Consider the following 17,708-nt stretch of genomic DNA (forward strand, 5'->3'; position numbering starts at 1 on the left):
AGGATTGTGTAGTCATTTTTAGTAAATAACATATTTATAGCTATTGAACTTCAATAATCCTATAAATATAGTCATTTTTGTAAGTTGCACTATCTGAAAAGACACGATAAACACATTTTCATATCATTCTTTGTTGTCTATAAATAGAGGGGGTTTCTCACACTTTTAAACTACGAATTTTGTAAGTTTTCTATTCTTCTTCTTAAAACAAGGAAGATTGCGAGAGTTGTTCAATTATGCAATTACAATATTTTTTGTGGGTAAATTAGATAGACCAACAAAAATTGATGCAACAAGGAGAATGAAACAACTCAACTTCAAACGAGAAGAGTATCTTGATAGTTAATATGTACTCATTTTCATAGCCATAAACTATATTTTTGCAACAACTTTTACATGACAAGAAGTTCAATGATTTTCTGTTGCACAAACTACAACTTGGTGTTCAGAATCTAAAAGGTCTCAAACTGTTGAAGAATAAGTATCTGATCAAAAACTTGTTTGTTCCAAATTACATTTAATAAGTACTCTTTCGTTTCCAATTTCTTTATTGCACTTTTATTTTTATTAAGTTTAATATAGTATGTTCTTTTTTCTTAGGGTAGGGGCACATCTTTAAGACCACAAAGTTATAAGATATTTTTAGGGAAAAAGGTCTGAAATATATTCGAACTTTGACCGAAATTGATGTAACAATACCGAACTTTGGAAAGGACCTTTTACCCCCATGCACTATTTAATAGTGTATTTTAAAGGTATATATGTGCTCACGTGAACATTATAAATATTGCATCATTATAAATAGTAATGTGTCCACGTAGGCACATATATACCTTTAAAATACACTATTAAATAATGCAGGTGGGTAAAAGGTCCTCCATAAAGTTTGGTATCGTAACAGCAATTTCGGCCAATGTTGGAATATTTTTCGAACCCTTTTCCCATATTTTTATATATTCTACATATGATCCTTAAATTAAAAGTCTTCTTTGTTTTTTTAAAATTTCACAAATTAAAATTAGACCAATCTATATCAATCCTTTTTTTTTATCTAGCTATACTACTTTTAAAGAATGAACTACTTAAATTAAATATTAAATTATTGCAATACCCCAAACTTAAAACACAAAATATAGTATATCTTATATATTTTATATTGTATTATATTTTATTATGTGTATTATATTATATTATAGGGATAATTGTACATAATGGCAAACTTTTAACGTAAAATAAATACAATAGCTACCATTTCATTTATTTCCTTTAAAGAGCAAAGTCTCAGTCAGTTTGCTATTAATGGGCCCTACCGATTTGTATAAGTAAAAAAAAAGTTGACGTTATTCTCTTCCTTTTATACAATATCTTCTTCTCATTTATATCTCTTATTGCCTTCAATTTCTCCCAAATTTTCTCCCCAAAATTAGTTTGAAATTTCAAATCTCCACCAGCACGTTCTCAATCGCGGTTTCAAAATCCCTTCAAAAATTTCAGGTACCGGCAAAACTTATCTCAATCGATTACTTTAAATTTTTGTCTAATTTTTTTCAAGCTATTTTTCACATCAGGTCATAATCCATACAGAGTTTTCCTTCAAACAATGGATGCCCAATCTCCATCTAAAAGATTCACAAGAGGTATACCCTTGCATGTCGAAAATAGTGTTGAACGCCCATCTTTTTCCTTGGGTTTAACTCAGGATTTTGGGGAGGTTTTAGGTTCAATGTCCAAATCCAACACAATGCAAGAGATCAAATCCAAATTGAAAAACAACCCAATCAGATTGGAGGGAATGAGTGCAAAATCGAAGCAATCCAACATCAAAATTGTGGAGAGAGGTAAGAAAGATCAGTCTGCTGCTGGGTCAAGTAAAAAAAGGAAAGAAAAAACAACTAATTATACAAAAGAGAATGCAAAAAGAAAGGAAGTTGTTGTTTCTGGCTTATTGGAGCATGATGAGGTATTTGTATAATCATTATTTTTGTATATGTTACGATTTTATATTTTTCTTATATTTTCTGTGTTGATTCATGTCTTATAACTATTTGTTTATACAGTTTTATGTAGTCACTATGTTAATATCCAAAGTTAAGTGTATAAAATAGAACTATTTAACTATACATACAAGGTAAACAATTATACATTTGAAATTGATTGTATAATGTATAATATATATATATACAGTATAAACATTTATACAGTTTTGTGCATTGTTTTATGTATAAGTTTTTTTCATTTGTATAAGGATCCTATTTGTATAATGCTCCTTTAGACATATACAATTCCACAAACTTATACACATACATAAATGGTTTGTATTTCACTATATATACAATGTAAACAATTATACATTTGAATTTATTTGTATAAGTATAATATCAATAGTTATTGTATTCGTAGCGGTACAACAATTTATCTATATATACAATATAAACATTTATACAGTGAAATTAGTTTGTATAATGTATTTTTTCTTTATAAAACTTGTATATGTTATTTTCATTTAAAAGCTATTTCATACATTTTGATATCTGTACCTGTGTCTTAATTATGTATACGTGTGTATTTTTAGTAAAATTATATATGCATTTTTTCAGGCTGTTAAGTTTTTAGGAAAAAGAGAACCAACACGCATACCTCACATGCAGTGTTACACAAATATTGAAGTAATGAAAGTGTTAGCTACAAAGCTTACTAGTTCACAATATAAAGAATTTTGTGGAACAACATGTTTTGCCCAATTATCTAGCATTCGTAGGTGTCATGTTCAAGCACAACTGATTAGGTGCATGTTTTTGAGAGATATTGAGATAGCTCAAAAGATGCAATCCTGATACATGTGAATGACACCACTTTGCGATTCACCATTCGTGACTTTGCTATAATATCTGGGTTAAAATGTTCAGACAATGAGAAGGATTTTGTCTTTAATACCGAAGAACCAAACAGAATTATTCTTCAGTATTTTGGAATCGAAAAAGCCATCACCAAGAGTCAGTTGGTTGAAAAGTTTGATAATAAGGTTTGGGGGGATAATGATGATGATGATCGGTGAAGTTTGCTATATTGTTCTATATACATTCATTCATCCTTTTCGAAGAACCAACCAATACTGTTATTGATAAGAAAGACTTTGATTTGGTTGAATCGGGCAGATACATTGACTACCCATGGGGTAAAAAGGCTTTTGACCTTCTGATTCTGCATTTGCACACTAAGATCAAACACGATGGAAAGTATTTCAGGTTGTATGGTTTCCCATTTGCTTTGCAAGTGTGGTTTTATGAATGTTGTTCGAATTTTGATGAGGAAATTGTTGTTAAGGTATCTCATCACATCCCTAGGATACTTAACTGGAAGACAAAAAAAGATTTCCCTCGTTTAAGCTATTTTGCTAAGGGCATGTTCAGAGACGACAATAATTCGGTACGCACTGTACAATTTTATGTATAATATATTATCTGTATAAATATAGTATAGACATATAACTGTATAAATATATAAATGTATAAATATATGTATCAGTTTGTGCTATAGAAAACTATATGTATAAATTTGCTCCATGTATTATTATTTATACAAGTTTTTGACAATGTATAAATATACCTATAAGTATGTAAACTTTATAAACATAAGCTCATTTGTATATATAAGCTTATAAATTGTATAATTATACATATAAGTTTGTCTAATGTATATATATATAAACTGTATATATGTTTTCNTATATATATATATATATATATATATATATATATATATAAACTGTATATATGTTTTTACATTTGATTAAGTAAACATTTTGTATAATGAATATGTCAATATGAACATGTTTATATTTTGCAGCTTGTTTTTAAGAATATAACTCCAACTCCAATGGAACTCAAGATTCTTGAATTACCTCCTGAGTATGTTCAATCAGATTCATCTCCAACAGAAACATCAACTGCAAATGCTTCGGACGATGATTTTCAGGATCCTTCATGTCTAATAAATAACAAGGGAAAAGAAAAAGTTGATACTTGTTTGTCGCCTCCTAAGAAGAAATCAAGGTAGACAGTCACTCCTATTCAGAACAAGACAACACCTAGGGTCATTTCAAAGCAGCTTTGTTTAATAAAGTCTCCCCGACGTGCCAATGTTGCAAAAAGACCTAAGTCACCACTTCCAAAGAGGCAGGCCAAAAAACATGCTAATGTTCCATCCTATACAGGCATTAAGAAAAATGTTGAGATTAAATCAAGTGTTGCTTTCGAAATACCATCCACCAACAAGTCACATGATTTTAGTATATCGCGTGATGAGTTTGATCAATTCAAACTCTCGGTATTTATTTTTTAATTGTTTTTATTTATTAAAATTCTTTTTAATTTGTATATTTAGCGTTAGAGTTACCTATATATGTCCAATTTCAGATGGAGAAACAGTTTATTGATTTAAGGAACTTCATTGAAAACAACTTCAAAGTTGTGTTGGATTCTATCAAATCAAAGAATGCGGAAGATAAGGTTTGTTAATATAGATCAATACATATATATTATACATAATTGTGATAAATATACATTTAATGTTTTTCTTTTAGGGTGATGGTGTAGAAGTTACAGATAAAGTGCCAGTCGGTGTCGTTCAATCCAAAGAACCTTCTCAACATTTACCTTCTGAAATGAACTGTCAATCTGTTTTTAATGATCTAAATGATCAAGAGGTATTATACCTATTTGTTCATTATTTAAACTTTTATGGCCTTTTGTATATAATGTATATTTTCTTAAAATTTATGCAGAAGGTTGTTCGAGTAACAGTCCCATCATCTACTCCAGAAGTTAGTATTCACCAGTCAAATTTACACTCTCCAGCAGGACAATCAGCATTTAGCCCTTTAGTTCAACAATTCAGTAATCCCGAGCCACAGGTAATTTATTAGTTTTGTGTTATAAACAACATTATCAATTGTTATATACAAATAAACTAACATACATATAGAGTTAAAATGTTTCCAAACAAATAACATACATATACATGTACATGTATGTGTAAAGATATTATTATTATACATATACAACTAAGTAACTGTCCAAATGTATAATTATCTATTGTATAATTTAATAGCAATATTCAATTTGTAACAAACTATATAATAATGTTGAAATAATTATTACTAATATACAAAGTTATATTTGTTGCAGGGTCATAACAATTCTGGAGTTCCAATCAATTTTAAGGTTCAGAACACTTCCAATATTTTTGAGGTTCAAAACAATTCTGAGGTTTGAATTCTTCAATAGATTTTTTTGTAATTTTATAATATATAAATATATGTTTATATTACATCTTTTATACATAGAAGGAGAATTGTGAAGATGTTCCAATTGAAGTGGTCAAAGAGGGATCTTATGAATGATCAAACAGACTTCAACAATTCATCTTTTGTATGTTCTTGTCATATTACTTTATAATTGTATATAATCGGATCAGATGTATGTTCTTGTCATATATTTTGTTTATTGTTATATAACAGCAGGATTTATTGAATGTTATACACGATCAAACTAAAAAGATGGAAAAAGAAGAATTTACAGATACAAACAAAGAAGGATCATCCAATGTCAATGAGTTAGTTGTTGAAGAAGTTTTAATGTGTCCAGCACCTATTCAAATGGTACATGATGACCAGCCAAACATTAATCCAGAAAGAAGCATGGTGTTACATCATTTGTTAGTTGTGGACGAGCATACACCATTACCAATTCATAGGGAAAGGCGTCCAGGCCCATTCAACACATTGCCTTATGTGACATCATTTGGTTCAGAGTCTGGTACAACAAAATTTATTGTTTACATAGTAATAGATATATATCAATAAATGTTAAGTCTTATAAAGATTATTTATGTCTTTATACATTTCAGGTAGTTCATCAAGGTTCCATTTCTCATTTGATTTTAAACATCCATTTGTTGCAATGTCTGATTTGGAGCGTACAACTCTGTATATTCATTTCTGGAAATGGTTAAATGAAGGGCTGCTTGTTAGACACAACACAAAGTAAATCATTTAGTAATTATTAAATATACAGATCTAATTTTATATGTGTATATTTGTATAAATTTGTCTTTTTATTGATATTTTGTTAGGAATGGCAAAGAAGAGCGATACAAAAAGAACAAGTCTGTCTTACAAATGTGGTTTCATTTTGGAATTGTCACAGTCCAAAACAAGAACTGGTTCTATAGGCTTGCATACAAAAATCAATTGCTTGATGACTCGGTAAGCTTTACATTATTTATTTCATTATATAGTTGACATGTTCTGTATAAATGAACTTTTTATACAATGTTAATTGTGTTTTATTTTTTTACTGTTTCTCTATAGATTTTTTGTGGTGATTCATGCATAACAACCTTTACTGTTTTGATAAAACTGAGTTTGTTGTTTGTGGGTCATTGGACTGTATAATCATTATTTTTACATTGTATTATTGTTGTGTTGATTCATGTCTTAGACTGGTTGCTTATAAAACTGTGGTTGTATAAATGTATAATGTTCCCTTAAACATACACATTTTTTGCTCACACTTATATAACTTATATCTTCTTATTTTTACAGCACGTAGATGTCATTTTGTATTACATACGCAAAAGAGCCAAGTACTCCGACACCAATGCATTAAGTTTTATCACTGTCGATTGCAATTTCAGTAATTTGATTACCAATGTCTGGGATGCTTATGATAATTTTGAAAGTAATATTAACAAGGAAAGTACAGATGAGTCAATTATTGAGTATATTAATGGATACAGAATGCATGTTGCTAGACCTTGGCATACAGTTGATAACATCCTCATTCCTGTTAACGTCAAGGAGATCTTTCGTTGGATTTTGATCGTTGTGTCTATTAATGATAGATCTATTGTCACGCCCCGAGCTACCCTCGAGACGCGGACACGAGACCTAGGACCACAAGTGATCCCAAGCTAACCCTGCTGGCATGATCATGAGCATACTAAAGATAATAAACTGATGCGGAAGCTAAATCATAAATAAATCTGAAAAGATGGGGAATACCTATATACTATAACTGAATATATCAAATCTGTGAGTTTAATACAAAAGAAATATCAAACTCAAATACTAAGCTGAATCTAACTATGTCTGAAATAAGCCTCTAAACTGACCAGAAATGTTGGGACATGCCCCAACTAGATCTAGCAAAACTGAAACTAAAGAATAAAAACGATAAAGATAAACATGTCACTAGTCCTCGAAGAATGAGGACTCACCACTGATGTTGCTGAACTGAAGATCGAGAACCGATCTAAGCGTGATCTGGATACTGAGAACCTGAACCTACATCACGAGAAGATGTAGCGCACGTATGCGTCAGTACTTGAAGGGTACTGAGCATGCAGGATAGAGTAAAGCTAAAATAACATATAACTGAACAAAGCAATAAAGCAATGAAATCATCTGAACATGATATAGATACTGAAATACTGAATATTGAGCTAACTGNGTATACGCCCCATCGAGAGGACCCAATATACCCTGCCAGAGGTATAGAGGCATGCTGACGTGATCACTAAACTGATGTTGCCCACAGAGGGGACTTACACCTACGTGGCTCGTAGTTCTGGGACTATATGGGTACGCTGAAACCCTAGTCCAACTCGGTATTATGCTACTCCCAATGAATTAAGTGGTTAACACATTATGACTGAATTTCTGTAAATACTGGATAGCTCGAAACTGAACATGCAAATTGAGAATGCAACAATTAATCTGACAATGATGCATTCATAAACTGAGGCATGTAAAACTGAATACTGAAATATCTGACCTAGCATGTGTAATTCAAGAACTGAAGAAATACATAGCTAGGGTTCTGAAATTCATGCGACAAGCTGAGCAATAACATGATAATCTGATTTGGAACATTTAAATAACTAATTCATGATGATCTGCTGTAATTCTAGAAACCCTAGGTCTGTTCATAATCATGGAATCAAGAATCTGACTGAATTCTAGGGACCTAATGGGCGAAAGGAACCCGCTAGTGAAATTCCACATACCTGGTGACGAATTTCACGGAGAAATCTTTCGATTTCGGGGCTGGAACTAAAGAAACCTCGTTGCGTTCTTGAACTAGGGTTCTTGACCTTTTTTCTCCTTCTTGATTCTAATTTTCTAAGTTTTGATTAATGATTTTGACTAAGGTAGGTTCTAGTTATGTTACTAGGCTTAAACTGATTAAAACCTCATGATTTAGGGTTTAAACGATGTATCTTAGGGGTTAAACGAAATAGGAAAAGACCAAAAGACCCCTGAATTAATTGCTGTCGGAGTGACCTACGGATTGGACCTACGGGCCGTAGGTCAATCTACGGTCCGTAGATTGTGTCCGTAAGTCAAGTCTGTCCGACAGGGCTTCACTAAAACGGGCATAACTTTTTACTCGGAGGTCGGAATTTAGTAAACTCGGTGGCGTTGGAAAGATAATTCAATTATATATCTAACCATAGGTTATGAGACACATAATTCATTTTTTTCTAAAAGTTATGACCATCTGAAGTTGACCCATCAATATTTTTCATCTAACTAGCTGCTAACCTTAGATCTACGGTCAGACCTACGGACCGTGGATTGAATGACGGTCTGTGCTAGTCAACCGTAGTTCGGGACTGAAGCTGGGCTTTTGGGGCATCGATCCACAGACACGAACTACGGTCCGTGACCTGACCTACGGACTGTAAGTCCGGCCGTGGGTCAACACTTAGCCAAATTTTCTGACTGAGTTCTGGGGAAGTTTTCTGTCACGAACCACGGACCTGCAGGACGGACCGTGAGTCCATCTACGGTCCGTGGATGGTGTCCATGAGTGCCACCTGTAACACCAGAAATCTGAAATCTCTATTTTCGGATACGGGGTGTTACATCTATATAGATCTATGATTCTCTTAGGGGTGGTGCACTACACGATTCGGCAGTTGAGAATGAGATCAAGAAATATGCACAACTTATTCCCATGTATTTATCTAAGTTTGATTTTTATGGGAAGAAAGGCATTGACATATCTTCACACCCAAAGTACAAGTCCCACTCTGAATGTGACTCTTTCGAAATGATTTATGTCAATGATATACCACAACAAGATGCAGGAAGCCTGTAAGTTTTATTATGGTTATTTTTATTCAAATAGTTATTGTTAATTTTATACTGACCATTAAATTGGATGTGTTTTATTTTCAGCGTTTGTGGACTATATGTTGTTGCTTATGCAGACCATATTAGTAATGGAAATGGGGTTCCAAATTCCTTCGATTCAGAGTTCACACATATTCAATATGCTTCTTTATTGTGGAACTATGGGGTGCAAAAGATCCAAGCCGATGCCACTAGTGACAGTGAGGCACCAGAAAGGTCAATCAGGATTCACAGGGATTGCGATAGTAGTGAAAAGATCACAATTAATTAGAACAGTACTAAATTTTTGGTTTTTTTTTAATATGCAAATGACATGCATAACAACCTTTACTGTTTTGAACTTCAAGTTTTGAACTTTCAGTTTTTTGATTGTAATATACTCATTTGATCGATTAAGTCTTTTACTTACTTGTTTTTGTTAATTTCATTATATATGCAGTTTAACACTTTAATAATTATACAAACTAAATTATACAATGTATATTTGTACATTAACTGTATAAATCTATGTGTATCTTTTTATGTTCTGTATATGTATAAACTTATTGTTGTGTCAAGTAAAAAAAAGAAAGATAAAACTTATGTTTATACATATAACAATGATAAACTGAAGTTGTTGTTTGTGGGTCATTGGACTGTATAATCATGTTTTATATTGAGTGTATAAATATACATTTGTTAGGATTATACAATTGTTCATAAAGTTTAATTATACAAATTAACTTATACAATGTTTGTTTATACACTAACAGTATAAATCTAAGAGTACATTTATGTTGAATATATACATCTACATTATTAGGCTTATAGGATGTTCATAAAGTATAAGTATACAAACCACTTAACTAACAACATATATTTACAGATTAACTGTATAAATGTCGAAAGTTCATACAATCTTTAATTCCCTTAATTCATTATGAATATACATTTTCTGTTAAAAAAGGGAAAATCAATAAAACTAATATAAATAGAATACAATGTTCAATAGCCAGCTTATACAAATATAATAAAATGTTCAATTTAACTTATACATATAGAATTTCTTTATATGATGTACAATATATACGCCAATGATAATTCATATTATATACAAGAGCATGAATACAAAATGAAGATAAAAAAGATCACAATTAATAGGACATAACAATTTTATTCAATCATCAACATTCCAACTCATACAGTTTAAACACAGAACTAGTTTAGAATAACATTCAAGTATCTATAAAATCGAATTTTACACTCAAATATAATCGAAAGAGCTTATTAAACTTCTTGAGGTCTGTTTCTACATGAACGCCTATTGTGACATGCAACTCCACATGTGCTACACATATGCTTCCCTTTGAGACCAAGCAATTCACGTTTTGTTTTTGAATGTGGTTTATTTTTTTGCCTTCCTGGAGGTCTTTTGAATTTTGGAGGCTGGGCTTCATCATACATTATGTATTCAGGTATCACCTATTCTGCTACATCAGGCAATGGATAAATTGGTATCTCATAAATCTTCAAAATCGTCTTTGGTTTATACAAATCCGAGCAATATCCATCAGCCACTAGACTTTTCCGCTTTAGTACAGCCCAAGCATGTTCACATGGTATTTCTTCGTATTGAAACTTTCCACAACTGCATGTTTTATTCTTTAAACATACCACAACACTCCTACCATCATCAGTCACATTGTATATATATTCAGTTGACGGCACAACCTGTTTCATACAAATAGATTTATTTATATGTATAAGTCTATGCAATTGTATATATATTCTATATGTGTGCATAACTGATTAATTAACACTACATATACATAAAACATACCTCCATTCGTGTGCTCATTGCTTCATTTTCGATCAGTATCTTCTGAAATTTTCCAATCAACGGAGTAAATGTGCAGGCTGCCTCATGTTTGTTGTTATGATTCCATCTCCCAAACANTTGTATATATATTCAGTTGACGGCACAACCTGTTTCATACAAATAGATTTATTTATATGTATAAGTCTATGCAATTGTATATATATTCTATATGTGTGCATAACTGATTAATTAACACTACATATACATAAAACATACCTCCATTCGTGTGCTCATTGCTTCATTTTCGATCAGTATCTTCTGAAATTTTCCAATCAACGGAGTAAATGTGCAGGCTGCCTCGTGTTTGTTGTCATGATTCCATCTCCCAAACATCAGTCTAACCTCTTCTAGAAAATTAAAAATTGGTAATTCACGTGCAGACACTAATGCAGCATTTATACTCTTTGCAATGTTAGACGTCATAGCCCATCCCCGATGAGTTTCTGCATGACACCTTGACCACTTATCATATCCAGCTAGCTCCAAATACTCTTTGACACCTACATCAACCTTTTCTACAGTATCCATCAACCTATCAAACTCAACTTTACTGCAAGTCTTTGCCATAGTATAAAACACAAGACTTAGCTCATTTGATGCCTTCCTAAATTTCTTCTCTACATTACACCACAAGTGCCACATACAAGCATAATATGGCACATTTTTATACAATTTTGTGACTGCCTTTATGATGCTCTCATTTCTATCGGAGACTACACATATATTACTCCTTTCCCCATAAGCCTCCCTTAGTTGTACAAAAAACCAAGACCAAGCTGCGTCATTTTCCAAATCAATGATACCATAGGCCAGTGGGAAAATATGTCCTACATTTTTATTTACATACAAATTAACATAAAATCAAAAATATACATTCAAAAAAACACAATGAAACATACCTGCTCCGTCCATTGTGCTTGCAGCCACAAATGTTCCATTATACGGTCCTCTTAGGTGACTTCCATCAACAACTATGACAGGCCTGCAATGATCAAAGCCTTGTATACAATTATTCAATACAACAAAAAGATACAAGAACTCATTTTTGTCTGTTTTCTTTAGACGTATATGCGAGCCTGGATATGTAATATCCATCATATACAAGTATGCTGGAAGTTTGCTGTAAGATGCAGTTGTGGTGCCCCTCAATGAAATCAGAGCTTTTTCTTTACCCCTCCAAGCCAATGAGTAATTTACATCAACTCCCAAATATATCTTTATATCACTCCGAATATAAAAAAGTGTATATTTTCTCTTGTGATCAACAAACTTAGGCTTAACGATCCCACCAATCATCATGCTTGTTGCATGTTTTTGTGAATACACTTTATCCTTCAAAGGACAAGTATGATCTGTATTAAATGCTCAGATCCTAAACATTCCAGACTTGCTGATATTTGATGCTTTCATCAACCACTCACATTCATCAGAAATATATTCCAGCGTATAACTACATCAGCAAATACACACAACATATCAATATACAAATAACTAAAACACCATATACACTAATGTATTTGTTGTATAAACTAGTTACTGATTGCATTTGACCTCACAGTTCTATATTGAAATCCATTTTCAATTGCATAATTTTCCATCACAGATTTCAAAGTGGCTTTGTTCTTATACACTTGGTCAATCTCCACGTACTAATTACAAGGATCTAAAATGACTCCATCACAGCTCCCTGACCCCAAGACACAAAACGGCTCTACCAATTCACCAATTGACAGCTGCATAGTCTCAAAATCAGCAATACCATCATTACAAATTGATGTAACCATATCATTCTCCTGATTTGAACTTTCACACAGTTCAGTGATATTGCTACTATTATCCATTTTGCTTATACAAATTGGATACTTGTTGAAGTCATCTGCAGCCTTTTTAAGCATGATATACACTCTAACACCCATGTCGTTGTGAATCAACATTGGCGTTTTGCTTTCTTTAACCTTATATTCAATTTTCAGCTTAATCACATTTGTATCAACACCGAGTTGCATTGCAATAACATTATACAACTCCTTATACGATGAACTTTCTTTAAAAATCACCCCCTCAATTGTATAATCAATGTAACAATTGTCATTGTCCCATCTACCGGAATGCATAACCAAAATAGCTAATGAAGCCATTTTCGAAATTTTTGTATAAAAACAAAAGTTATATATACATATACATATACATTTATACTATTAAGAATTTCAACAACAAACATAACGTATATTNCTATTATCCATTTTGCTTATACAAATTGGATACTTGTTGAAGTCATCTGCAGCCTTTTTAAGCATGATATACACTCTAACACCCATGTCGTTGTGAATCAACATTGGCGTTTTGCTTTCTTTAACCTTATATTCAATTTTCAGCTTAATCACATTTGTATCAACACCGAGTTGCATTGCAATAACATTATACAACTCCTTATACGATGAACTTTATTTAAAAATCACCCCCTCAATTGTATAATCAACGTAACAATTGTCATTGTCCCATCTACCGGAATGCATAACCAAAATAGCTAATGAAGCCATTTTCGAAATTTTTGTATAAAAACAAAAGTTATATATACATATACATATACATTTATACTATTAAGAATTTCAACAACAAACATAACGTATATTTATACAAATTCTAGCAACTTCAGTTATTCACATATATACATATTCCAATTACATACTCATAGAAACGTTTATATACACATTCTGCATATACATTTATATATAAACAAATTATAACTTTATACACAATTATACAATTTCATACAAGTGCAGTGTTATTGTTACTTTCACAGAGTACAAATTTTTGCATTTGTATAACAATCATATATCCAAAATCATGATGAAGATGCACTATATAAAACATACACATAATAGTTTCATATATGTATTATACATATCTTACTGAATCATATCTGAAAATCTATACGTATAAACTCTAAGAAAATATACAAATCCGAACACAAATATTACTGTGAAATGAGCGAATCTCCGATCACAAATTCAAAATAATCAACAAGTTCATCCAGAAAATTTCCAGATCACAATTTTTTCTAGATTACAAATTAACTATACAAATCATAAGTGTTAAACTCTATTTCGAACAAAATATACACCTCTCAATATACATTCAACTTAAATTGATGATAGTTAAAAAGGAAATCTGATTTTGAATACATGTTGAACACCATCTTCGATCTAAAAAAGCAAAATCAGAGTACGTTTTCGTCATGAAATTACCTCCTATTGCTATCTCTACAGTCCAATGATCTCGATTGTTTGTGTAGTACCATCAATTGCTTGATCAATTTTCTGAATTGAGCTACAATGGAGTTCTTACTGTTGAAGACGACGAAGAAGGAAGGGAATTCGAATGGAACAGAACGTGCGTGACTTCAGTGATTTTTTTCCTTTTTTTTCTAACCGAAATTAACACCCTTTTCTTTTTTAAACTATCAAAATGTATTAAAAAAAATGACAAGCGAATATACAGAAAGACAAGTCCATAGCAAACTATAATTTTGCTACGGACTGCAATTTTACAAAGTTTGCTATAACATACAATTAGCAATTTTTTATTTGCTATATGTAAAATTTTCTCTATATTATCTAATATTAAAGACAGACACCTTTTCACATTGAAGGCTTGTAAAATTTTCAAAGAGTTATAACTTTTTTGATGAGTTGTGACATTTTTTATGGATATATTATGGGCTTTAATTTGATCCAATTAATCATGTCTATGAATTTTGAATGAGCCCAAAAAATATTGCCTCATACTTGTTCTTTTGAATTGTACTAATAAAATAAAAATTAAAAACAATAACCAAATTAATATACATGAATTAAGATTTTAGCTAAAATATAATAAAAATTAATTAAATATAAAATTACATCTCACCAACGAACTCCAATGTTTATTGTTTGGATTATCCGATCAAGACCACCACATAAAAAGAAATTAAATTAAAAATGATCAGTAAAGCTAGTTCAATGCAATTAAAAACAAAAAAAATCAATATAAGCAAAACAAATAGAATATTACCCATGGGCATAAAATAAATAAATAAACAAATATATATATGAGAAGAGGTAATATATATCTGCACAAATTATATCAAATAATACTAATTTTTATCATGATTAAAAGAGAAAAATATTTAATTATTATTTATGATAATCTTGTTTGTTACAACACATCTCCTCATATATTTATTGGTGCAACCATAAACAAGAATCATATATAATTAAAAGCATATATTATATTACTGCTATATGTATCTTAGTATGTGAAAAAAAAGTAAAATGAAATAAATAATAAAAAAAAAACATAGACAATCAAATAATAATAAGCAGCTAAAAGAACACAACCAAATATAATTTATTTTTGTCGAATTCAACTTTTAAAATCTTAATAATTTGTCATACGTGTGTGTTGTGAAATTTTTAAAATTTTAATAAATATTAATTTTAAATATATAATTTTTTTAAATGTTAAACTAATAAATTTACATACTAAATTCCCTCTCAAAAATATATATATAAAAAGTGGAAGCATTCAAGGTGTAACTTTGTAATATTATAAGTTAATGATACTTTTAATTGCATAACATGGCGAAAATGTCCTACTCCACATAAATAAAAGAAGAAAAGAACAACTAAAATAATAAGGCTCCTTCAACTTTCATTAGATCTACATATGAATATGTATATATATATAATTATTTTAGGCATATATAATAAATATCAAATTGAAATACAAAATAAAATATTCAAAACTATGGATTAGTCTCAAACAAAATTGTATTTGTAGTGTTTAAGCGACTAAAGATGATATGTTGTTGTGTATATATATATATATATATATATATATATATATATATATATTTATATACTAAGCACTGCCCAACAATTTAAATTCTGATATAATTTATTGTGTTTGATCTACCTAGGAAATATGTTCGAGAAACCAAGTACCATAATAAACATTTTTATACAAAAGATTACACAAGACAAAAAATAAAAATACTAATAATAATAAGTAAAAGTTTTTATAAAGATCAACAATCTTAGTGAGCTCTAGCTTTGAATCGATCAAGAAGTTGCTAAATTCTATCAACCTATTTTTGTTTATGGCTCTTGTTCTTGCACTTGAACTCCACTCTGAGCAGTCTTTACCCAGGTATAAATATAGTTGTGAACTACCAGGACACTGTGGGGAGGGACCTTACATTTAGAAATTTTACAAAATCTCCACCAACATGTTCACCATTCTTCATCTTGATCACACTATATATATTGATCCACAAAAGTTAGTACATTTTCATCTCTTTGAGTGAGCAACTTAATTACAAGAAGTAATAATATTTGTCATGATGAAATACTATTGAAAGACCTGAAAGTTAGTTCATACAGACATTGCTACAGAGAACCATACATACTCAATTTATATTTATATAAGATACCTTCAAATGATATTGGCTCAAGCTTAAAAAATCAAAGAAGATGGTTTCCTGAATCATCAACCAATTCAAGCCTTATAACATTTCCATTCAAATTATCAAAAAATAATCAAGCTCGAAATAATTGATTAGGGGGCATGATTTGAACTTTCTTTTGTTGTTTCTATTAAGTCATTGAAGGATAGATTGGAGTTTATGTGTCACGATCCGATTTCTCAAGTCATGATGGCACCTACTATAACCCACCAGTAGGTAAGCCAACCCGTAACCCGGAACAACAAGTAATGGGTCTGAGGGTATAAACTAAACAAGAGTAGGCAAATAACAATATAAACAGGCGGAAGCAAACCAAAAACATATATACAAATAAAGATCTCTCCCAGAACCTGGAAGTCACTAGTACAGAGCTACTAACAAAATGAGTACAAGTCCCAAAAGTGGACAACAGAGACTGGACTGTCTCGAAAGGTAAAAGACAAGTCTATGTATACAGATGGAGACTGAAATAGTACAAAACGTCGTGTGCTCACTCCCGTCTCCGGATTAGTCTGCTCCAAGCTCGATCAACGCTGGCTACTAGTGACCGGACCTACATCAAGAAATAGATGCAGAGCGTAGCATAAGTACTAAAACAACCGGTACCCAGTAGGCATCATAGGCCGACTGAACTTGAAAAGTAAAGGCAATATGAAAAGAAGGAATAACACAAACCGAAGTCAAGAACTAAAATCTAACTAACAAGGGAATGCACACGAGTGTACAAAGAACTAACTAAAGTAATCTATAAGCTAACTACACCTAACTGGGCCCCCATAAGCCCAGAAGATACACTCGTGCGCAAGTTAAATAAAAACCCGAACGGACCCCCATAAGCCCGACGAGTACACAGAATAACTATAACTAAAGAGAATTGCAAATGAGAATCCAAGAACGAAGAACACGAATCAGAACCTCAACCCTAGTTAGTAAAATTTGACAGTACGGAGGCCGGACCTCTAACCGGATGCTCACCAGAAGTACCCAAGTAACCAATCACAAATATCAAGTATATGAGGCCGGAACTCTAACCGGATGCTCTATATAAGTATCTGGGAAATAGAGGCCGGACCTTAAACTGGATGCTCTATATAAGTATCTGGGAAATAGAGGCCGGACCTTAAACCGGATGCTCTATATAAGTA

At 31.4% G+C, this 17,708-nt stretch overlaps 1 protein-coding gene and 2 pseudogenes across 1 annotated transcript; 1 reads left to right on the forward strand and 2 right to left on the reverse strand.

The window, feature by feature from the left end:
- Window positions 1–1,600: 1,600 nt before the first annotated feature.
- LOC125861268 (uncharacterized) lies at window positions 1,601–9,470 on the forward strand. Its single transcript, XM_049541205.1, has 15 exons — window positions 1,601–1,838; window positions 2,907–3,051; window positions 3,156–3,324; window positions 3,847–4,052; window positions 4,152–4,326; window positions 4,416–4,508; window positions 4,583–4,705; window positions 4,784–4,912; window positions 5,187–5,267; window positions 5,519–5,816; window positions 5,908–6,043; window positions 6,133–6,265; window positions 6,605–6,847; window positions 8,940–9,160; window positions 9,245–9,470. Exons 1-15 carry the CDS (start codon window positions 1,601–1,603, stop codon window positions 9,468–9,470), a joined length of 2,616 nt encoding a protein of 871 aa, XP_049397162.1.
- Window positions 9,471–10,465: 995 nt separating this feature from the next.
- Window positions 10,466–11,480, reverse strand: LOC125862509 (uncharacterized; annotated as a pseudogene).
- A 124-nt stretch (window positions 11,481–11,604) lies between these two features.
- Window positions 11,605–12,467, reverse strand: LOC125861269 (uncharacterized; annotated as a pseudogene).
- Window positions 12,468–17,708: the final 5,241 nt, after the last annotated feature.

The sequence above is a fragment of the Solanum stenotomum genome, chromosome 4 (assembly GCF_019186545.1).
Source record: "Solanum stenotomum isolate F172 chromosome 4, ASM1918654v1, whole genome shotgun sequence".
NCBI classification, from domain to species: domain Eukaryota; kingdom Viridiplantae; phylum Streptophyta; class Magnoliopsida; order Solanales; family Solanaceae; genus Solanum; species Solanum stenotomum.